Source organism: Sinohyriopsis cumingii, chromosome 1 (genome assembly GCF_028554795.1).
Source record: "Sinohyriopsis cumingii isolate HCF-2022 chromosome 1, ASM2855479v2, whole genome shotgun sequence".
NCBI lineage: Eukaryota > Metazoa > Mollusca > Bivalvia > Unionida > Unionidae > Sinohyriopsis > Sinohyriopsis cumingii.
Genome location: NC_142961.1, coordinates 32,761,701 through 32,786,156, shown reverse-complemented (window position 1 = coordinate 32,786,156; position 24,456 = coordinate 32,761,701). Strand labels below are relative to the sequence as shown.

The following is a 24,456-nucleotide window of genomic DNA, read 5'->3' as shown; positions in this document are numbered from 1 at the left end:
GTCTACGATCCATTGGGCGAAATCGGCTAGCGTGTTCGGACCCCGAAAGATTTTTTTCACGTCCTCCAGGAATCTTGCTGCAGTGAGGGCAATGACTAAAGATAGACTCTTGCATGCGTTTTTCTCGCACGCACGATGAGCCACGCAGAAGTTAGGAATGTGAATGCCAGTCTCTTGCATGCTTTCGAAATCGAAAAAGATGAAACTCCCTTTCTTCTGGTCATCTTCCTTCTCCTCGTCTTTGGAACAGTATTTTTTAATGTAGCATTCGTGTTTTAAGTCTACGATTTGGTGACACATGTGACATCGTTTCTTTCCTTAACATACGTGTTACTTGGCACTGTTGGTACGTATGCATTGTTCATAAGTAGGGCACAATCTCAGTAGTTGACAAGCACTTTTCTGCTGTGAACCTTGCGCCTTTAGATGTTGTTGGTAACAGGTTGGACTGACAAAAGTGCGCTGACAAGCAGGTTAATGCACTCGCTCTTTTACTTTGTCCAGACAGGGTTGAGATGCCAAACATACTGACCATTTTGATCAACAATGCTTGTGTTGCTCTCGATTGTTATAGCCGTAGTCACATTTCTCACAGTAATAACCGTATCTCAGGAATCTGGTGATACTGATGGTGACATCGAAATGTTAATCGTGATAATAGACGTCAACGTATTTTCCGTCTTTGAAATATTTGTCTTGAAACAATAGTGGTCCGTCCGGTCCCTTGGGGAAGAGACACGTGAGTCATGAACAGTGTAGCTTTTCCATCGGTTATGTGAAACTTGTAGTTGGATTGTTGCACGTGTTGAATCTTGTCGATGACTTTGGAAGGTGTTAATTCTGCCGGACTGCTAAACTCGATCCAAGCGGGGACTTTATACTGTCGTGATGAATGGAAAGTCTCAAGCGATCGTCTTCTTTGGCTTCACATTGTCGTTTCAATGTGGCTAACAAAGAATCCCACACCTAGGTGATGAAATCTTTTTGCTTTCTTCAGCGGTACGTTGGACTTGAAATCTTTAAACTTCACCGTGTAAGTGTAAGCCGTGGTTCTAAATTTTCTAGAGGACCGCTTTTCAGTCCATCGAATTTGGTAGTAATTTTCAGGAGTTATTGGTGGTGAACTTTGGCTGGGTGTAGAATCTCTGGGTCTGGATTCTGGCTCACTCATGTCATCTTTAAAATCACTGGCTTGAATTTGAGCCAAGACCACAGCTAATGTGTGAGGCGATAAATCACGTTTCTGGCTCTTACTTTCTTCTCCATCTCCACGAAATGATGCGATCGTTTCATCTTGACTGCAAAATGGCAAATGACTATATTTTAAACGCCATGGATTCCTATATCCATGTCAAACCTTAACCTTCTCTATATAAGGGTCAGTGTCTTTCCTTCCAGTATTCATTTCACTCTCAAACTGACCAGAATGATGGAACAGCCCACAAAGTTCGAACTTCTGATCAGAGCTTTGCGAGGTGTCTTTCGAAATAACAGTCAAGATACTTGCTATATTTACAGAAGAAAGAGCATTGGGCTGCAGAGTGTCCAGACCGTCAAAAAACCAGGACAGGTGTCAGAAGAGACAAAAGTCAAGATACATGTTATCATTGTCAAGAGAAAGAACATTGGTCTTCAGAATGCTGTAAAGAACAACAGGAGCAAGAGGATGAGAGGGAATCAGAACAAAAGAAGAAGAAGAGGTACCCTCCCCAAAGGAAGAATCCAGACACGTCCAGAAAGATAAAAAAGAGAAGAAAAGAAGACGATAAGAAAGTGAGGAAGAAGAGGAGGAAGAAACTGTGAAAGTGAAGAAATTCAAAAACACAGAGAGATTGAACAAAGACACAGAAGAAGTCTATGAACATTTCAAAGTGTTATGTTGTGAATTGGATTGTAAAATTTGTACCAAAATAGACTAGATAGAAAATGTAAATGTATCCTGGTTTTGATTTTTTAGAATAAGGACCTATAATCTCGCATTCACACATGTACATCACGGGCAAGAAAATAGATTTTGAGTCTTAATTGATGTTGGCAAAATGAATATTAACTCTTTTCGAGATAAGCGGATGGTCCTGGAAAGGACTGTTGGGTGTCTGTTTTTCATATATAAAAACTCAGGAACGGGACGTGATCCGCCTTAAGACTTTGCCACGGCCAAGGCCTACTTCTAGACTGGCTCCTGTCAATGATTTTGTAGAAATCACTAGGGGTGGTATCACAGGCTTAGTAACAGGGCTGTGTTGCTTGGCACCTGAAGGTCTTTTTCTCTTCGGTCGTATTACAGAAGTGTGACACATTTGTTTCAGACTCCTTAAATCTGCTAAAATATCTAAGGGTATCGTCACCGTTTGACTTTCACTATTCTCCTTCTCTCCTTGACCTTGTTTCTTCTCTGCTGATGCTTCTTTTTCCTGTTGTTTCCTTTTTGCTTCTTCTTCTTCTCGCTGTTGTTGCTGAATGAGAAAAGCTTGTTCTGCTCCTTTTTGCTGTTGTAAATATTTCTCCAGTTCTTCTTTCCTCTCTGCTTAAAATCCTCGACGTGTGGTAAAGAAGGAGACGATGGCGAAGGTACTGGTACCAGAACTAATTCTTGCGAAGAAGAAAGAAAATCGACTAAATCCCAATTAAAATCAACCTCTTTTGGAAGTAGGACTGTGTTGACTTTGGTAGCCTCTGCTATACCATAGCTTCTTGTCTCCACAGTCGGTACACCCCAATTCATCGCCTTCTTAGTTTCCGTCATGTTTGAAAACTCTTTCGCATGGATTGACTGCGCACATACGTTAGCGTATCTGTATAGGAAATTTGACGTCACAGACCGCTCTCTTCGGATTGGAAGACAGACTCAGCACTGTGACTGAATTTTGTAACGCGTGTTAGGATTGGTGAAGGAACTCAATCCGTTTCAACCCGCTCTTCAAATGTAAATATCCGCAATTCACTGCATTCCCTTCACCTGTTCTCGTCACAAGATGTGGACAAACGTAGAATCATCTACTCTCGTATCGTCGATGCTGTTCTATACGGACTTACCCATGTATGTCAAAACACCATTGACACCGATACGAGAGTTTAGAAAAGACGAAACTATGTGGAGAGACAATGCTGTTTAAAGAGAGTTATCATCTACGGTCCAGAAGTCAGAAGAAGTTTGAGGAAGAGAAGAGGACCTATGCGATTGCCGTCTGTGTTAACGGAATGATGTTAAGATAAAACCAAAGGCCCTTTTCAGGGTCACTCATATGCCTCGAAAAGATTTGCTTTCTTGCCTAAAAACTCTAGCTGGTTGTATAGTTGTTTGTGTTTATATGTTGTATGTTGTATGTGTTATATATGTATATGTCCCGCCAAGCGTTCTAGGTTTTTACCCGCTCTTTGGTCCGATTGAGGTCAGCCCTTTTGCTACATTGTTGCTAATGGTCAGTACCGTGACATCACCTCACCTGTTCCATTCCTATTGTTACTAGAGGGTCCCAATATTTTTTGTCCTCTATAGTCCCACCCATGTTAATATTAATCATGTTAAATTCCCATTGTCCCCAGGTTACAACCCTTCTAGTTTAAGATTAAAGTCCCATTTTCTCTAGGGTATCCCCTATTACTACTGATCTGTACTAATTAGCTTCAGGAGACAGTAGAATGATAAATAGGAATGAGCTAGATAATGACAAATGTGAATAATCAGTTGAAACTGCAATATTTACAGGCAAGTTCCTTTGTGGGTCAATTTCTAACTATTTCAAATCTTTGAATAGATACTGGTTTCAGTTACTCAATACAAATCAGTGAAAGGGGAAAGAAAGATACAGATAAAGAAATAGTGCAAGAGAACAAACATAAATCACTAAAGGAATAAATAAAAGATATTTATATAAACTGGAAATATCCAGAAGAATAACTATTCCAAGAAGACTGGAACTGCTGGCTTAATATTTGTGGCGCTTTGCTATCAAGCATGCTACGTTTACACCACTGAATTTCTGTACAACACGCGGTAGGAAGGTAAGTATATGATATATAGAGATCATGTTGGTTTGTGAAGTTACTTTGGGTAATATCAATTTTGTCCCAAACAATTATGTTATCCTTTTAGGATGGAAAATACATTCCACATGTCTTGCTTTAAAAATATAGCAAAATTGATACATGTATAATACAATCCCTTTCTTCAAGATATACTTTGTCTAAAAACAGTCATTAATTTTATTTCTCCGTGTTATAGTCAACTCCTCGAAGCCAATGTTATGTACTGAAGTAATTCATCAAATGGGAAAGAAACGCATAATGATGCTAAATACAATCTTATATTTATTCAACGCTGATTTCAGTACTTCATAGCCTGTATGCGTATGATTCAAATTATTATTTCATGTTCTCGGATCTAGCCGGAGTCCATGGTTGTGAATGTACACAAGGGTAAACTATAGCCTACATACGAACTAAAACAATAAATGCTATTTAAAATAAGCAGTGTAAGTAAAGGATACTCGGTAATCGTTATTTCTAACGTAACTACTCATCCTTGGACCCCGTTAGTAAATTATATCATTAACTGTCTGTTCTTGTCACTGTGTTGTTGTTGTTGTTGTTTTTGATAAACTTCCTTAAAGCGCTTCTACTACCTATCATCAATCATCATAAAACTCAGGCTGACGCAAACACTGTCCAAAACTAGATCAAAAAAGACAAAAGGAATACAGTTTACAGCCTATATTAAATTTTAGTTAATTTAAAAGAAGAAAAATAACAGGGTGATGACTTTTGTAATATTGTCTACTTGATTTATTTAGGTCCGTACGGTGATGGACAAAGAATGGGCGAAGAACAGTTTGTCTTCATGTTTTTTTAAGGTAGAACGCAAAAGGGAGTACGTAAGAAATGTGCATTTGCGTTACATGTTTCTGTCAAAAAATTAAACTTTTGTAGATTGGGCTGGTAATTTCTGTGGTCTTTGAAGGTGCAGAAATATTGAAATATTGCCAGATTGAGGTTTGTGACGAACGTCAGTACATTTAGGACCAATAATCTTTTTTATCATTGTGGTTCAAAATACTATATGTATATATGTAACAGTGGACATATGTTCATTTTGGTATGATCAAAACAAATGCTGTTACAAACACTTAAATGGGTCGCTCATTTTGGGGCCAAGGTCGGTCGTAATCCAACATCGTCTTTTATAGTTTGATGACATAATGATAAACAATGCAACAACTGTTGTCTCTGTGCAATCCTGAAAACATTTCGGGGAGGAAATCTTGCCTGTAACAAGGTCTTTGTTTATAACGCTTGTTGTTTCATACTGTTGTTGTAGGGTTTAACGCCATTTTCAGCACACGATAGGCTATACATGGCGGCCAGTATTAATGGTGGCGGAAGAACCCGGGAAATGACCGGAAAGAACCATCGACCCAGGAGAAGCTACTGACAAGTTTTTTCACATACCCACATTGGCCGAATCATAGACTCGAGCCCACGCAGACAGAGGTGAGATGGCAGTGATCGTTAACAAAGAGCGCTTTAGACCACTCGGCTACTCGGGTCCCCCTTGTCATTTCATAAAATTTTGTTTGTTTAATGTCAACATCGTTTAATGCGTTCATTTAAACAAAAACGTCGTGTAGATGTACTTAATAATTGATATCGTTATAGAGATTCCCGTTTGTACTGAATGCTGACGGATTTAAACGTTTCCTCGTTTTTCATATGGTCCACATGTGACACCCAAAGCATATTCCTGTAAAAGGTTTTTCATTGATACCTTTTTACTCTGTAAAAATATGAAATTGGTTGTTGCATGGGTACAGAGCGACTGTTCTAAAATAGCTCAAACTTTATTACAAAATGGTGATTTTATAGCAAACTGTGACGTCACAAATGAACATATTTTTAAAGATCGCTTGGAAGTTTAAGTTCTTCAAGTTTTAATAATTTTCTTGCCCATGATATTTTATCATCAACTACTTGTTTCTTTTAACAAAACATTTTGTAACCTTTTGGTCCAATTAAGGTCTTCTAGTAGCTACCCCTCATCCAGAATGCATTGTCAATATTTCATTATATTTCTGAGATTTAATGCATAGTGATCACGCAGTTCTTACATAACTGAAGTCTATAGAAAAATGCTGGATAGCATTTCTTGAGAGCATGAAAAGACATGATGAATATCATATATCACTTTAGAATAGGTACATTATCTATCTATCTATCTATCTATATATATATATATATATATATATATATATATATATATATATATATATATATATATATATATATATATATATAGCTTTAGAATAGGTTATTTCATTTATTAATAGGCTAAATTGCTGCTGTGAAACATTTCCGTTGACTAATAAACCTTTTAGTTCACGATAATTTGTTGCCAAGTGAAATAATTTTACAAAGATAAAATAATATATCATCAAAAAATCACTACTTAGCTAAATTGTTTGAATGGCTCACGACATCACCTATTCTGTACAGACATCACGTTGGTGACTTTAATTAATGTAGTAAATAGATAGTTAATGTAGTTAATATATAGTAACAAGTCGATGCCGAACGAATTCTCTCTCTCTCTCTCTGTTATGTACTAAGATGTTTTAGACGTATCACCTGTGAAATTTGGAGCTTATGTGTATTTAAAAACTTTCTGTAACGAAAAAGAGCTGCAAAAACATCCAGGTTCGTGACCTACGACAATTATGTTAGTATTCTTCTCACCATTTGAAGAGTGTAATGTTTTTTGTTGTTGTTTGTTTGTCTTTTGTATTTCTAAAATTATTCTCTTGGTAAGAAGCTTAGTAACATTTTTCTTATTTGTACCAAACTTGAACCTGAACTACTCTAAAAATAAAGTCGCAATGTCCAAAAAAGTTTTGTAAGCAAGCATTGTAATTGACATTGTAAAATGACGGTGAAGTATCCAAATTGTAAGCAACCATTGTAATTGACATTGTAAAATGAGAGTGAAGTATCCAAATTGTTAAAGATATTGATCAGCTGGACGTATCCATAATCGTTAACTAAGACTGAGGTGGGCAAAGATGTGCATAAGCTGAAGAACGGAAAGGTATGTGGTATTGAGGACAATACTGCAGAGATGATGATGGAGAGTGGACGGACGTTGATTGCTCGCCCTTTTCTGACACGGTGAGGTTATTAACGACTGGACAAACAACAAGATTGCTCCGCTTCCCAAGAATGGTTTGCATCAGGATAGTGGCAGCTGGTGCAGTATTACACTCATCTCCGTGCCGATCAAGGCCATACACTTTCCATCCTCGAGATCATCAAGGCCGCCATTAACCTCCAACTAAGAGACAATCAAACTGATTTCAGGCCCATGTACTCATGCCTAGACCAAATATTCACGCTGCGAAGAATCATAGAAAAGTTGTTGGAATTTCTGAAGTCTTTGTTCTTGAACATCATTGACTTTTGAGAAAGGTCTTGACTTTGTCCATCTTGCCACTATGTGGACGATTATATGGCTTTACGGTATTCCTCCATCTAACATTGGCGCAATTAAGTAGCGCGTGACAAGTATGAAAATTGTGTTTTTGGCGAAGGTGATCATTCAAGATGGTTCTCAGGTCCTCGCAGGACGAGCAGAAGACGGGAATCACATGGATAGATGGAAAACAGCTTACAGATCTGATCTCTACTGACATCACTCTCGTGGCGAAGCTAGTGGAGAACCTGCAACAGTAGATGGATAGAGTTGACATCGCTGGAAGCATCGTTCACCTATTTATTAGCTCCAAATAAAAGGAGAGCGTGGTGGCAGGAGAGCCAGCAACATATTTTGTCGTCGCAGTCTAAGTGGTTACGGTGAAGAATGTTACGCATTTCAAATGCCTTTCGGCTGGCAATATTAATGACCACGTGGTGGAAATCCAGGAACGCATTAGAAAAAGAAGTGGAGCATTCAAGAAGCTGAGAAAGATATAGTGGGACACCACCATCTATTTGATGACTAACTTTAAAATACACCATATACATAAGCACTGCCCTGTTATAAAGCTCGGAAACCTGGGCGATGAAGGAAGCAGAAGAACGAAAGATTAATAGTTTTCATTACCGTGTTAAGTGGAATGATTTCGTGTCCAGTGAAGCAGTGCGTCAAATCACGTAGCAGCCCGATCTTCTCCCTTTACTGTGGAGAACTCGACTTCATTGGTTGCGTCAAAAAGCACTCATGCAGGACAGTGCGGCTCCCACAAAGAGTCATTTACTGGTAATTTTTGATAATGAAGAAAAGAAGCAGACCTTGCACACAAAACTGAAGCTGTCTCTTAATGATGTCTTATTTGATTCCCTTGCAAACGTTCTTTTCGGCATGACAAATCCCAAATGGACTATAATTTAGATGGTAGTACACGAAACTCTCTAATTGGACTGCCGTTTAACTCATCTTTGAAAACATCCAGTAATATGCTAAAATAAATTGTTCTTCGGGTTATCATTTGAGCCATGTGTGTGTGTATGTGTGTATTTTGGATTTTTAATGAGGTTTTAAAAAATCAGTCATCTAGATATTATGTCTGCAATGTGGCAGTTTATAGTGATGTCTAGCACTGGGGCATCATGTCGCAGTCATGTAGCATCATGTCCCACCCACTCGCATTATCCTGTCACCAGGCCGACGAGTCCTAACATTAACCACTTAGTGTTCAGCGCCTAGCGAGGCAGCTGTTACTACCATTTTTATCTTCGTTATGACTAACCGGGGTTCGAATCCGCAACCTCCTGCATCCGCGGCGAACGCTCTAACCACTAGGCCACCGGGGCGGTCCCGGACCAAGTTTACATTCAATAATACCAATGCAGCGACAGCTATAAAATAAAAAGTATTAAATGTTTGAGGCTACTGTTGACTTCAATTTACCGATATGTGAGCTTCTTCCGAAAAATGATGTTAATTTATCCCGGTAATTCTTTTGATCAAGCATTGACCGTTATTCTCTTAAATATGGTATTAATTTATACCTCTAGATATAGTCTGGTTCAATAGCTAATTTGTTTTTAAAACGAAGGTGTATATTCTTTCTGATGTGGGTAAGTAGTGTATGTTCTATGCTTCATGTATTTCGGTGCACAAAGCAGCAGGGTTCTGACAGAGGGAGGAAATCTGATATCTTAAATAGGCTCATAGTCAAAATAAAATATTCAAATTGTTTGCGTTTCTCATATAACTACATAGTATCATCAAACAGCTTACTTAAAATTGGTATAATCTTCTGTTTGATGGATGTATCTGGGAAATCTTTACATGAAAGGCATACATGTGGAGTGCGTGCCAAAAAAAAAAAGGGAAGTAAATCTTAGAATCCACTCCTCGTTCTTCACAGACTTCAACTTTCACCGCCTATGAGAGACTAAGAGGTCATTTCGGCGATAATAAAATCTCGATCGACTGTTTTCTTATTCTAGAGATACAGCCAATCATTTGAGTGAATGGGGACAAATCAGAAAAAGAAAGTAAATTTAGTTGCTAGCTTACTGAAGTAATATACAAATTATTTTCAAATTGTGATGTCCTAACGTCGTTTAATGGCTTGGTTTTGTTTGATAGAATATCTAGGTTGGACAAAATAGGGTAAAATTCGATATTATTAGACAAACCTTTGTATTAAAACTGCATATTTATCGTTCTTAAACATACTTTTATGTGGTCCAAAATTATAATGTTCAGAATGAATTTTAGCGGTGTTCCAAATGATTTCCAGTCTTGAATGTGCTGATGTACCAATAGCCTGAAATGTGTAGATATGCTAAAATTAATAATGTAACACAATGATGTAGTTTAGAATGCCTTTAAATCATTTTACAAAATTACCAAAATAGTGATTTAGCAAAAGGTCAATGAACATTATGTAATTCCAATTAATAATTTAAATAAATAGATCCTCTCAAAATTGTAACTGAATACAACTGAAAGACTGATTCCACTACATATGTTAGCATAGGATTGAATCGTTCTGATGTAAACAACCTTAATCTAAAAGCTAAGGCACTATAAGAGGACCCTGATGACAAGTTCACTTCCTCGTCCTACTTACAAAGCGGAAACCCTAGCAGAGAGATTACACTTCGCACAGGACAACGTATCTCTGCCAAAAACCAAACGTCACTCAGGACCGGTCGCGCTCAATGCTGTCGTTGTTATGAGGCCAAGTCAGCAGCCAATGCATCCCCACATTTACATCACAACTAAAACACATTTGACAAAGCGACAGAAAATCGTCAAATAACATGATTACAAAACGTAGAACAACAGTGGGACATAGCAACATTGGGGCGTCCTTAATCCAACCAGTTAAAGTCACTGATACACAACCATTGTCGACTTTGATGAATGTTCATGTTGCAAAAAAAAAGACGACTAATTTGCTAACAATAACTATTAAAGAGCATGCGCACAGCTGAGCGCGCGCGTGTATATATGTTTACGCTGTGGTAGTCTAGTAAAAAGTTCTGTCAGAAAGTTCTTCTTTTGGAAATCAAACACACTAAAGTTATTAATTAATACATCTAGAGTGGGAAGGAACTCATTCCAAAAACAGTATACGTGTAATTCACCCATGCGAGATTATTAAGTTGCAATCTTTTTTTCCAACTAAAACTGCAGTTTAACTAATATCGCGTTTTTTTTTTTTGTTTGTTTTTTTAAACAATACTCTCACTAAGCCACTTTTAGGCAATTTATATTGCCATCGATACATAAATATACTAAGTACCACTCTAAATTATATCACACTGGTAATAATACATCAACATGCACTCAGAAAGGTCTCCCATTTAATGGATACCCAAAAAATGATTTTGTGCATTCTATACAATAAATGAAACCTATCCCATCATATTTTCCTAGTGTTGACTCGAATCACAATCTCCCATTTCTGCTGAATAAAACCAATCGAAAAACATAAATATCACAAAGCTATCCCACAGCGCATAGTTGTCAGCAGAAAGTCTTTCTTGTAACACTCAAGGAAGCTCATGCTGAGCTAATCAAAATCCTGTCTTAAGACTGATAGTTATTTATGTAGGTAGTAAAACCTGTCCTAAAAGACGCCTTTGCTGAACAGTCACCTCCTCACAACGACCATTTTAATTCCCCACCTCCCTTCGGCAAATTTCCAATACAAATGTCCTATATGTATTAATTACCAGAGTTCTGCGGTGAAAGGTCAGATGATTCCTAATAAAGATATGGTCACTCCCTGCATTTAGCGGTCACTGTCGCATACCTAGTGCCCGCTAAGTCTATAAAACCAAATTTTGATTTTCTATTCATAACAGGCTCTTCATCTTGGCGAGTTGAGCAACTGGCTTATGCAGATAATATCTTTAACGCGTGAGCAGCTGTTTCCAAGTGAAACTTGTACAATTTGACCCACTTAAGAGTCAGTCCGATGTTATACAGTCATATGTAGGCTGTCAAGCAGGTGTGGAGCTATTATTTTGTCATAATGCACAACATAAGCTAAGATTGGTGATTATTTTAAGGCAGCCGTGATTTAATTTATAGTATGGATTAAAGTGAGTAGGATACAGTAATCTACAGTAATCTTGCGTCGAACATACATTTTGGATAGAATATTATATACGCATATTTTATAATTTTGTTGCACAGAGCGCATGAAACAATTTTGGTTGTCTTAATAATAATAATAATAATAATAATAATAATCGGCGGTGCAGAATATTTGTGCAGAAACTAATTTTGAAAGGTGAATCTGTGTCCAGAGGTCATCTATCTACATGGGACATGTTTACCTTTTCCCATCAGTGGCCGATGTTGACAGATTTGACTTTTTCTTCTCATGCTTTCGCCTTCTAAACCATTTACATTTTCATCTTCCATGCATCTACATGCTTAATCGCCTTTCTTCTTCTTTCTTTCTTCCATACACCTACAAGCTAAATCGTCTTTCATCCATGCATCTACACGCTTAATTTTCTTTCTTCAATGCATCTATACGCTTAATCGTCTTTCTTTCATCATTAACTCCTAACAACAATATTTGTGGTCAAGATTCTTTAAATGATACGTTATACACAACTTCTATGCAGAATTTGCATGATTGTGTTATACACAACTTCTATGCAGAATTTGCATGATTCGGTTGTACACCACTTCAATGCAGAATTTGCATGATTCTGTTATACACCACTTCTATGCAGAATTTGCATGGTTTCGTATGAAAATGCAGTACAAGTGCAATGTCACCTAGGTCCACTTGGGGTCGAGTCTTGGGCTTGGTCAATGTTTGTATGTGAGAAAGCTGTCAGTAGCTTCCCGTGGGTCGGTGATTCTTTCCTGGTTACCACCCCCACCCCCCGGGTTCTTCCTCCACGACTTATACTGTCCACCATATATAGCCTATCCTGCATTGAGAATTGGTGCTAAACCCAAAACGAAAACAACACCATTAATCATGGATTTACGTGCTCGGCGTGAGTCAATGTACAAGTTTTCAATATCCTTTAATATGACTAATCATTTTGTTTACTGACCGCAACTATAAACCTTTTCTGAAAGGCAGATGTAATATCTTTCATTCCTGACGACCTTTTAAGCTAAGTCAAATCATATTAATTTGTTCGCGTTCACGTAAATATGTACACTGGTCCATGTTTTGAAGACCTAAAGAATCTTAACATAAAAGACCAGCTTTACCCGTCGATTTTGTTTGTTTTTGTCCTAAATTATGCTCTAAAAGGAACCCTCATTTCCGTACCTAAAAGCTATACCTTTGTCAAATCATCCAGTGCCTTAAAGTCTCAAGCTAAACCTTCTTTACGTAATTTGCTCGGATTGGTCGATGACAACTGTTGATTGATTAAACCACATGTAAAACAGGATACAAACGCCACGCCTAATAGGGTGCTCCGTTGTTTTTTTTCCAATATAAAAGTAAAATTTCTAGATGGAAAAGCAGAAGTAGTTTATATACTCAGATGAAAAGAGAGCTCTGATACAATATGACGACCATGGATTTCTACTCCGTGTTCATGCTGCTTGTGATCTCCTCTGTGCTGAAAACAGCTTACAGCTGTAGCTTAGCAAGTACGGTATTAACACTACTTTACCTGTCTACCTGTCTGTCATTCTTTCTCTAAAACGAAGGCATAGCTGTGTACAGTGGTTGCTCAGCGCAAGTCCTATTCCAGAAGTACCTACTATATATATATATTCATCGAGTGCATACATTTTGATCAAATAGAATAGGTCACCTAGTCACAAAAATTAAAGTATCACACCTAATCACAAGCAGATGGTTTAATAGGCGTTCGACATTGTTCTTCATTTGCTCTGGGTCCAAAACTAGCTGTTCCAAGTCCACTTTTCAGCTTCAATTACCAAAGTATCAAGTGGATCCACCAGATGCAAATGGGCTCTGTCTTCAAATAGGTATGATAGTTTTGTCTCAATTGATAGAAGCATTACCGGAAGGACGACTGTTTGCTTTATTTTTTAATATGAATGGGACTGGGATAATTCGTTTCACTAAGAATAGAAAGAAACAACGAATTGCCACTATGGGTTCAAATAATTCTGTGTGTTCCGTTTAAGATTTGCATAGCATTGGTCAAAGCATTCATTATATTGGTTACAAGAATACAGTACGCATTAGTTTGGAAAAAGAGCTTCGATATGAAATCCTTCCCAAGCCCCTGATTAAGAATTAGACCTATTGTGGTCACAAAATTGGTACATGAAAACGAGACTCGTTGTTATTTCAAAGGTTTCAGCACCGATTATCCTTCTCCTCAAAGCCAGGTAGGTGGTAAAATAGTGTTTACGTTTCAAGTTACTGATCTCTAGACAGTGATTTTAGTATAGCTTATTCGCTTAAATCACAGCCAGTTTACTTTAATTTCTGCCCACAGGAGCCATTTAAAAAGCTATCTTGCCTTTTTTGTCGAACGAGCCAATACATTTATTGAGAAGATATAAAAATGGTTACAAGGAATCCTGTTGTGGGAGCTTCAGACAGTCCGAGCGATTTTGTACATCTACTTCAAATAAAATTATTTGTAGAAAGAATGGTGTTGGCCAACAGGTGCATACAAATGTGCAATACGCTTTGGTTTAAATTCCAGTAGATCTGATTTGTGCATTGAAGAACATGACTTAGTGATGGTGCTCACTCTGTATATTGAGAAATTCAACAATTCGATCTGTAAGAAACATTAGATCTGCATTTGTTTTGGCTAACTATCTTTGTTTGTTTTGAGGTAGTGAAATTATATTTTATTTTGTGCCAATTACGAGACTTAGGGAAACATGTATTTGTTCTTTATCTACTGGTGACAAACGTTATTTTTACAAATCGGGCTCCAATTCTCTTAAACTTCTTTAATGTGGTTTTAGTTTTTTTTAAACTTTGGCATTTACATTTATAAACATAATGGAATGGTTACATTTCTCGATGAAAGGACTACTCAATTTATCACAAAAGCTCACACTGATAATAGATTCACACCCCGACGATAACTTAAAAACCATCACATTTACCCTTATTTCTCTAATGATGAAATATTTATAGTTCTCAAACCTGATAGGTAAATTATTAATTTCGGGGATTCATCGACGTGTCATGGACAAGAATGTCATAGGACATGCTTTAGATTTGTTCATCTTGTTGCAGAGCAGTTGTGCAAATGGCCCTCCTGGGAATTCTTGTTACAACTGTTACATGCGTACCTCTCGTCACCCACGTGACGAAATTAGAACCATCTGTTGGAAAATCTTTTTCTACTTGGCTTGCGTAATGTGGTGGTAGTTTGTTCGGTTAACCATTGTTTCTATTCACAGTATTTAGTTTGCTTTTGTCCAGTTTAGTTTGCTATCAAAACAGATTTATATTTATGCATCAACTAGATTTTAAATCCAGCATAAAATATGATTTAAATACTGTCCGTTTCCAAAAACATGTTACCTGCTTGCGTGAGTAAAGTGCAGGTACAATGTTTAATTTAACCATTCTTACTGCTCACCGTAATTTATTTTGTTTATGTCCCGTTTGGTTTGTTTCCACAACAGATTTATATTTGTGTAAGAACCTAGACTCATAGGATCGTATAAATGATGTCTTAAATCCCGTTCAACGTCAATTATTTCAACCGTCAAAATATGTACAGCTATTCCATTTAAAGTATGTGCTTCATTTCATTGATTCGTCTTTGCAGGATCATGCCAACATATTTACGAGCGGTCAGCTACCCCGGTGTCAGGCGAATACCAGTTATGTACACCAACCGGGAAACAGTTTGACGTGTTCTGTGACTTTTACGATGGACATGGCTACACGTTTCTATCAAAACAAGGTTTGAGCGTTCTGCAAGACCTGTCACAGTTGTACACAGATAGAAGCCACGTTCTTGTGCGCCACCGTCAAAAAGATGGAATACAAAAAGATATCGAGATAGCTCCCCTCTCAGCGTTCAAGCACAGGTATCCAATAAGCTTCCAGCTAAGTCAAGCTGTTGGGTTTAGCGTTCCATTAAATGCAGCAATGAAACCGTACATATATCTTGGATTTCTGCCTGCAGCATACGCACGAAGCCGGACTACACAAGGCTACCAAGCCGCAGGTGTGGATCTCAGTTTCACTAACTGCGACGCCAATCCAAACTCCTATCTAGCCTTCTTCGCAAACCCATCCAATCTTCCTGCTAATGATTACTATAAGCGATGCTGCATGTCAAATGTGGTGGACAGTTGGATCAAAAAGGCAACAGAAACACCTTCATCACGCCACCTGCCCGAAAAATACTTGTACTACTTCGAGATGCACATGGGGGGCTGTGGGGGTTACGTCAGCACAGACTCATTTCCTACAGTTTCTGGGGCTGCTGTTGGTTTCAGATTCGGTATGTACTGAATATGGATAAGATTTATTGAATACTTTATGTTGGTTGGCACAATTATTAAAAGTATATTTTACAAAATCATTGTAATGATACTATAACAGCATCCTGCCTTCTCAAAAGTAGGTATATGTTGCCTTTCAAGTTTTAAAAATCGCCCGAGGTCTTCTTGATGATAAATGTTACTAAATTCAGCTAATTTCTTTAAAAATAATTGTATTCTTTTAAGACATAGATATCTGCTTCGTGATTAGTCTGCCCTTGCCAGCTAACAGTTTATCTTCAAGCGTGAAAGACGGATTTGAGGAACCTCAGGGTACATAACATCTTGGTATCTGTCCATATGTATTACAAGCCTCGTTGAGGGATCAATAACATAACCTTTCAAACTGCATTCATTACATTTTTATTGGGGAAAATTCCAAGGTTTACTTTGATATCAACCTAGCGCTATTTATTTTACTGACGAAATAAAATCGTAATACAAAAGGTTATAATACTTTCAACAGAACATCAAATGCTTATCGACATCAGTGGATATCGTGTAATTCCAGAGCGTATGAGTAAAGCGAATGATTTTATTTAGTGAAAATTCTTTGGATTTACACGTTTGTTTATATTTCATCTCCTGATTTATGGTTCACATAATTTTATATTTTTATTTAAGAATATATATATATATATATATATATATATATATATATATATATATATATATATATATATATATATATATATATAATTTCAATAAGTTCATTTATCGTTTACAGATCTTTGAAGATTTTATCGATGAAACTTGGCCAGATGCATACAAGTTACCGATTACCTCTACCAATACATTGAATCACCATACAGTTCTAAGTAATAATGTATAGATTTTACATGATCTTACTCATACGCTGTGATATTATTGTATGCTCTTTTCTCTTGTATTAAGCGGAATGTAAATGAAATTTTCTTGTATTAAACACTTCATGTCAATTACGTTGCATTTTTGTTGTAAATATTGGATAGCACTTCGAGACCCTTATCGCCCGCTTGTTTCTCGGCAGTGCATTTATAATATCAGATTTTATACTCTCGGTATGGTAACCATAATCATTTATCACTGTTAATACCAAAGTTTGTGCTCTTGGTAATCTGAGTAGTGTCTATGAGTAGTTATGTGGGATACCCTAGCGACAATGGGAATTAGCATTACAGACCCCCCCCCCCCCCGGGACTGTTTAGCTACTATGTAAATTTAACATTAACCACCCTGGGACTGTTTAGCGACTATGTAAATTTAACATGGACGAAAAATCGTGGGACTGTTTAGCGACAAGGGAAATTAACATGGGAAATAAATTTTGGGACTGTTGAGCGACAAGGGGAAATTAAAATGGGAATAAATCGTGGCACTGTTGAGCGACAAGGGGAATTGAACATGGGAATATGGGACTGTATAGCGTCAAGGGAATTTAAACAGGGTGGGACTATATAGCGACAATGGGAAATTAACATGGGATTTTTTTTTTTAATTAAAAAAAAATAATAAAAAAAGGGTAGGCAATGGAAAGTCATTCTCTTTTCGAGACCTATGAGTGGCCCTGAAAAGGGCCTTTGGGTTTCTTCTTCTTCCAACTCCTTAACTTCTTTATCCATCCTCTTATTTTTTCCATCATTCCTTTCTTCTTCTTTTCTGTTTCCGGTATCCAGTCCGGGTGACCCATGGCTCGGAACTTCTGTTGGATTTTTATCCAGTTAGCGTTCAGTTTCTCTAGTTCTTCCTTTTTCTTTCAATTTTCTTCTTCTTTTCTATCTTTTGCCCACCTGTCCTTTATTTTCTCCACTTCTTCATCTATCACCTTTCTCATCTTTTCTTCCCCTTTTTTCAATCTTTCAACACTCCTTTTGACAAAGGGCCACTCTGACCTTTTTTCTATCTCTTCCAAAAACCTTCTTACTTCTTCTACCTTCTCCAGGGCCTCTTTTAATGTTCCCACTCTGACATAAGGGGGATTTATTAGCCCTCTCAGTCTCTTCACTTCTTCTTCAATTAATCCTTCTATCATCTCCCTGGCTAATTTTAGTTCGTTCACGTAGTGCACACTGGTTCTTAACCTCCAATCTCTTTCAATCCTTTCAACTCCATATTCACCATCCACCATCCAAAAATAAACATGCCTTAAATCATTGAACAGTTGGGACACTTCCATCTTCTTTTTTTATTCTTTGTAGAATGGTTTGAACGACGAATACTGTGGGTTCTTATAGTGAAAGCGCGGACGTGATGGAAAACATCCCCCTAAAACGAAATTGATCTTACCTAGATCATGACCAAAACAACGCGCGGACGTGAAGGAAAACATCCCCCTACTTTTCTCATTTCATATAATATACTATTCACATAAGTGAATCAGCAATAAACTAACCCCAAATCTACTAGCCACACAATCGTACGTGATCAGTTACAAAACCCAAGCTATACTCTTCACATACGCTAAGAAACAATAAACAAACCCATAATCTACTATTCACACAAACGTACGTGAGCGCTTACAAACACAAACACATACCCTCACACTAGAAATAAAGAGTTAGTGTTTATATTCACACTACTCTACATACACACATTGGCAAATCGATTCTTATTTCTTTTCTAGAGATTGGGGTAGCCCTGAAAAGGGCTGTTTTTGAACTCCATGACACCTGGTTAATGATGGCACCTTCCAGGCCTGGCACCACACACACATCTTCTACCCCAGTCTCTTTTCACTCGTTTTGGGGGAAGAGCAGAGGCGGGATAAGTGGCTTCAGAATCCCAATTTTCTGTCTCTGGGATTCTGAAATTTCCTCTCTCTTCTTCTTTGTTTCTTCTCTCCTCCTCTTTCATCCTTCCCTCTTCTACTAGGGCCTCTGCAGCCAGCTCATTTACTATACGCCTGGCATATTCCAGGTGTACATGAAGTTCAAGCAGTTTTGCTAGTCTGGTGTTCATTCTCTTGATCAATCAACAAGGGTAGCTAGACTGCCGAACGAGTTTCAATTTATACTGAAAGCGCCGACGTGATGGAAAACAGCCCCCTAAAACAAAATTGATCTTACCTAGATCATGACCAAACAACGCGCGGACCTAAAAGAAACACTCACTCACTTTTTTTATACTGCCCATTACTAATTTAAAAATTTTCATTAATCACTTCAATATACTATCCACATACGCAAAGCAAACAAACCCCAAATCTACTCTCCCCACACGTCAAACACCAAAAAAACATGATCTTAATCTACTATCCACACTAACGTACGTGAGCACTTACAAACACACAATCTTATACACAAACACATACCCTCACACTATAAAAAAGAGTTAGTGTTTATATTCACACTACTCTACATACACACTTTGGCAAATGATCGTTATTTCTTTTCTAGAGTATTGGGTAGCCCTGAAAAGGGCTGGGTTTTTTTTTGGTTTGCTATGGCAATCTTTTAGTTTCCAAGAATGCGACGTCCTCTGAGGATAGACTTTCTGACGATAGGTCTGCTTCTTCGGAAAGAGAAGAAGAACTCTTTGGTGTCGATACGACAATCGACAAAGCCTCTGTCAGGTTCAGGTTGCTGCTGTTGCTGCTGCTGCTGCTGTTGTTGTTGCTCTTGCTGCTGTCTCTGAAGTCTGTACTTCTCTGTCCATTCTTCTTTCTCCCTGTTCACTTCTTCTCTGAAGAGCTCTTCTATCAGGTCTTCAGTGACTTTTAACATTCTCACATTCTCTATCTCTTCTGGCTTCGGTATCAGACTGTGTCTGACCCTATGCAAATTCAGGTAGGCTTCGTTTAGCTTAGCTAGTTTGGAGCACATCTTCGTAGGAGGATGAGTCGACAATGGATGGTTAGACTGGAAATTACCCGGTTCTTAAAGTCAAAGCGCGGACGTGAAGGAAAACATCCCTCTACGGTTTTCGAGCCGCAACGTTCAATGAGTGTCATGAGAGGGATAGTAAGAAGTCAAAGAGCATGAATCAACATTCTTATAGCTAAACAAAAGACAAAGGCATTTTTTTCAAAACACAACATTTTTTATTCAAAATCACTTAACACTAACCAACAACTCTAACATTTTTAAAAATAATCCAACAATATAACATCAAACATTTTTTTTCAAATGACAAACATTTTTTTCAATTCACACTCTACTTTAAACAGGGCTGACAACGTTGTGAATGAAATTGTGATTTCCACTGTTGGAAGTCATTAGGCCATTGATGGACACTACGTTTCCTAGCTTGAGACAAAAGATAAGCATAATGGTCACAAAACCATCGATCTACTTTCACATCGTTTCTAGAAGAAGAACGAGGATTAAAATGAGTTACTAAATGTTCTAAGGAATAGCCCAGGCTGCGATGATGCAGAAAATACACACAGTATTGTCCGCACACCAAGGAATCTGTGCCTTGTAATTTCACATTATTGAATCGAGTAGTCTGAGCATTTCTTCTCATAAAGTCAGTGATATCATATTCCAAAGGGGGCAATCCGTACGAATCAAAAAATTCCACACATCCTTCTTGAGGAAAGTAGACGACTACCCAGTGGGTTCCTGGGAGATGACTGTCGTCATCACATAAGCTAGATGGTCTTGAGGTGATCACATAAGCTAGATGGTCTTGAGGTTTGCGATGAGGGAGTTCATCTTTAGCACAGACGACAGGATTCCAAGAAGCCGTATACGAACTGTGGTTCAAAAGGTAATAAAGTTCCCAGGTATCCATTTGTGTGGTTTTTTTTCTTCTTCACAGGTAATAATAAGTCATCAATTCGATCCTGACTTTTTGCTTGAAAATATCTGACAAATAACCATTTCTTCGCTTCGTCTCCTCACTCTGATTCAGGAGAGCTTCGATACGATGGATCTCTTGAGTGGTTAATGGTGGACAAGAATGTTCACGCAAGTCTTTATACCACTGATGCAACACGACTTCGTCCGAGATGACACTCCAAGCTTCGTCCAGATACTCGTCCAATTTTTCTTCTTGACTCAGCATCAGGCATTTGTCGTGTTGAATTTGACTGGGATGATCGTTTTGACATCCATAGCAATTTTTCTTGATCAATTCCGTCATTTTTTCGACCAAGTGTTTGCCAAAACAGGAGACTAACTGGGCTTCTTGTTCTGGCCATCTTGACTTCATCATGATGACTTCTTCTTCCACAGTCTCCTCACATTTCATGTCCAAAGTTTCTCCACTAGGTAAAGAGGGATAACAGTCTTCCATGGCTTCTAATAGTCTATAATGACTTCTCTCAAACTGTTGATTTCTATCGTATTATCAAATTCTGCATACAGAATGACGTTCACTGTGTTCCCTGCATCCAGTGGACTTGCAAACTGAATTTCCACACGAATTTGGCCGGATTTTATAGGGTGGAAATGTCCCTCGTCGCTGCTTGATCTGGAGTGAAATCGAAAGCCCACAAAGCATAGCCTCCTGCATAATCCTCGTACGTAATACCGTGACTGGTGTTGGTTCCTAACTGTCCCGTGGCTTCGTACAGCGACAAGTACGATCTCAAATAATTCCTGTCACCAAAGTTAGGCTCAAAGGGTCGGGTACACAAGGTCTTTCCATCGCGACTGACTTCAATCTTGGACACACTGTAATGATGAAAGTTGAAAGGATTTTCATGGTAGGCTCCGTTGAAGGCTGAATTCTTGACGATACCAACAATCAAACGCTTGGGTAACTGTCCTTGGAATAGATGATCTTCGATCATGGATCGCTGTCCAGCAGGAATGGTGAAGGTTTTCACTTCCACGCGACGTATCGGATACTTGGCGGTCGTTCTGCTCAACGTCTGACTGACGTCGTTTCCCACTTTAGGTAACACTTCCACACGACGCACGTAGAGTCTGGCTTCTTGGATGATGGTTTTGTAAGTGGAACCATCAGCAGCCATCAGATGGAAAGCGGCACTGCTGCGATTCAGTCTCAAGCGGACATCCACCCCGTTCAGCAAATACTTTTTTTGTAACCATATGTCTAGATGCAAGCGATCCATCAGTTCTAAACTACGACTTAGATGAATTTTCGTTCGTCGTTCTACAAATCCCGTTGTATTTGAAAAGCATCCCCGGCAAGTGTAAGGCCGTTGAACTTAGTCGCTTTGTTAGGTTTCCATACCACGCAAGCATCCAGATGAGTGTTCTTGGCCTCTTTTCCATACGTCAAGAGATTTTCCAGGTAGGTTCGATAAAGGTAAGTATCCATGCTGCTGCTGACCAGTTTGTTATTCAAGTACAAGTCCACTTCGCGAAACAAGGAATGCATGAAATTGTTGACGGGAGCTACTGCATCATCATTGTCTGGGTTAGCGTTGGGTGGTTCGATCACTTTCACTTTCAAGTATAGGTAACTGCTATTCAGATCGATGTAATCTTCGGGCTGTCCTTTGATTTCAAACTCGATGGGAGCGGAATCGGTCAATGAGGAGACGGGATGAAATTCCACCCACTGGCATTCTTGCATCGTCATCATGGTGGGGGGCATGGCAAACAGATCCAGTTCCGACTTGGAACAAGCGCAAGATTCTCGGTGCATCATTTTGTTCTGTGTCTTAATAATCGAAAACGTCTAAGTCTCAAACGGTTCTTCTTTTCTTTGCCTTTCTCGCTTTAGAAGTGTGAAGTCTGGTGAAAGGGTGTTTTCTTCGTCGTCTCTTTCTGCCTTGTCCTTGCTGAATGCCTGACTCGGTAGCGTGCAGGGCATTTATAGGTGTTTCTCGGCGGCCCAAAAGGTCTTTGCTCGTTTGCAGCAAGACATTTTTGCCTGCCCTCATGAACGCTTCTTTAGGGTTTTGTTTGTCGATGATAACATTTTGGAGAAATTCTTTGCCTTGCGTCAGTGCCGCATCTTTCAAGGCGTGCAATCCGCGTGTCACCATCGGTTTCAACACAGGGGCCACCGAACGAAAAGCCGATTTTAACATATCTCCTAAACCGTGTCCTCGCTGTCGAGCAACCCCTCGGTACACTGGATACATGACTTACGAGTCGTGAGAGAACCGTTTTCGAAAATGGAGTTTCACCGTGACTTTTCCTTTGGTGAATGGAATATTTTGTCCCAGATCTCCTTTTATAGCAATGTTGACCGTGTCCAAATACGACTTGCTGACAGGCAAATAGTGAGGATGTACAAATTCGCGGTGGACGTGATAAGTGTTTCCACCTTCCTCGTCAGCGTTCGTGGCAGAATCCACTTTGAAAGGAATGACACGCAGTAACGGCACAGAGGTGTGTCCCACCACGTTGTACTCCACCACATCGGAATACACGAACATCAAATTCAGTCCTTGGTTCAGTTCTACCGGGCCACGAAATAACTTGCTAAAAGACTCGTTGTCGTAAATGATTGGTAATTCCTTTTTCTTGATCATGGCCATTCTCATGTCCATGTCTCCGCCCAACATGTCAAACAATTCAGGACAAAATAAAATGGACAGGATTTTACTCCCGTCAAATTTCACCAAGAAGCGACGAGCTGCTTTGTGGTATTCCATGGTGACACTTTTTTTGACACTTTCCAAAGCTTTAAGAAACACAACATTAAACCTGGAGGCTATGGTGCTGACCAAATGTTGACCACTAAAATAATAGCCTGGGGGAATGCACAAGTGATAGGTGGTCGTTTTTGTATTTTGTGTGTTGCGGGTTTTCTTGTCATATTTGCTATGGGTATCCAAGTACTGTTGTATTTGCTCGTCATGAACTTCCACATCAAATTTATTTTGATTGGGAAGGACATTGTGGACTTGGGTCGGGTGAATGATTTCCACTAAAGCCACTTCCCAATGGGCTTCGTGATCTAAGGGGATGGCCTGAGGTAATTTGGCCGTGTAACAGCACAACGTGTTCTTGGGAAACACCTCCATGGAACTGTCACTGGGTAAGGTTAAGTAAAATTGGTTTTGGTGACTCATAATTCCAGAGTTCTGTGGCTGTCCGAGGGGTTACTGGACGTCAGAGGCGTGTCTCCGCCTAAAATGGGGTCGTTGTTGTTGTTATTGGAGTGGTGACTGGCACTGGCACTGGACACAAGGTTCCCGTGGTTCCCGTTCGAAGAGAATTTCAGGGAGGGATTGGGAAGCAGGTAACCGATGCAACTGCTCAATAAAATGGTCCACAATTGTTTGTCTCCTTGTTGCAAACTCAAATTGGCAATGGCTGCCCCGATGACACAATACACCACGAAGATTTGGCAGAAAAAGACGATTTGCGTTTTAGGCACACGTTCTCCGCACCACACCCACAAGGGTTGTTTTTGCAAATCTTGTAGAGAAGAACTGGGTGAAGGATTGGTAGCCGTAGTAGCTGCGTCTGTGTGAAAGGGCATGATGGTCACTTCTTTTTATAGTCGATGACTTGCGAAGCGTCGATCCAAGAATCAAAACTGGGTGGATATCCTTTCCAACGTACTTTGACTTCTTTGACACGTCGTTTGCCCACTTTACGGGTTCTGCGTTCGAGAATGCTTTCGATGTCGTACACGTCGTCTTCTTTTTTGGTGACGCGTTGTAACTCGGG

General features: G+C 38.9%; 1 protein-coding gene across 1 annotated transcript; it reads left to right on the top strand.

The window, feature by feature from the left end:
• Positions 1–12,927: 12,927 nt before the first annotated feature.
• Positions 12,928–16,875, top strand: LOC149806664 (uncharacterized). Its single transcript, XM_089956284.1, has 3 exons — positions 12,928–13,084; positions 15,211–15,894; positions 16,662–16,875. Exons 1-3 carry the CDS (start codon positions 13,000–13,002, stop codon positions 16,667–16,669), a joined length of 777 nt encoding a protein of 258 aa, XP_089812410.1. The 5' UTR covers positions 12,928–12,999; the 3' UTR covers positions 16,670–16,875.
• The last annotated feature ends 7,581 nt before the right edge of the window (positions 16,876–24,456 follow it).

Bases quoted from the DNA above. Each gene is read 5' to 3' on its own strand.
- LOC149806664 (XM_089956284.1), top strand. From the start codon at position 13,000: ATGACGACCATGGATTTCTACTCCGTGTTCATGCTGCTTGTGATCTCC. The intron at 13,085-15,210 runs GTACGGTATTAA...TCGTCTTTGCAG, and splicing joins TTACAGCTGTAGCTTAGCAA to GATCATGCCAACATATTTAC.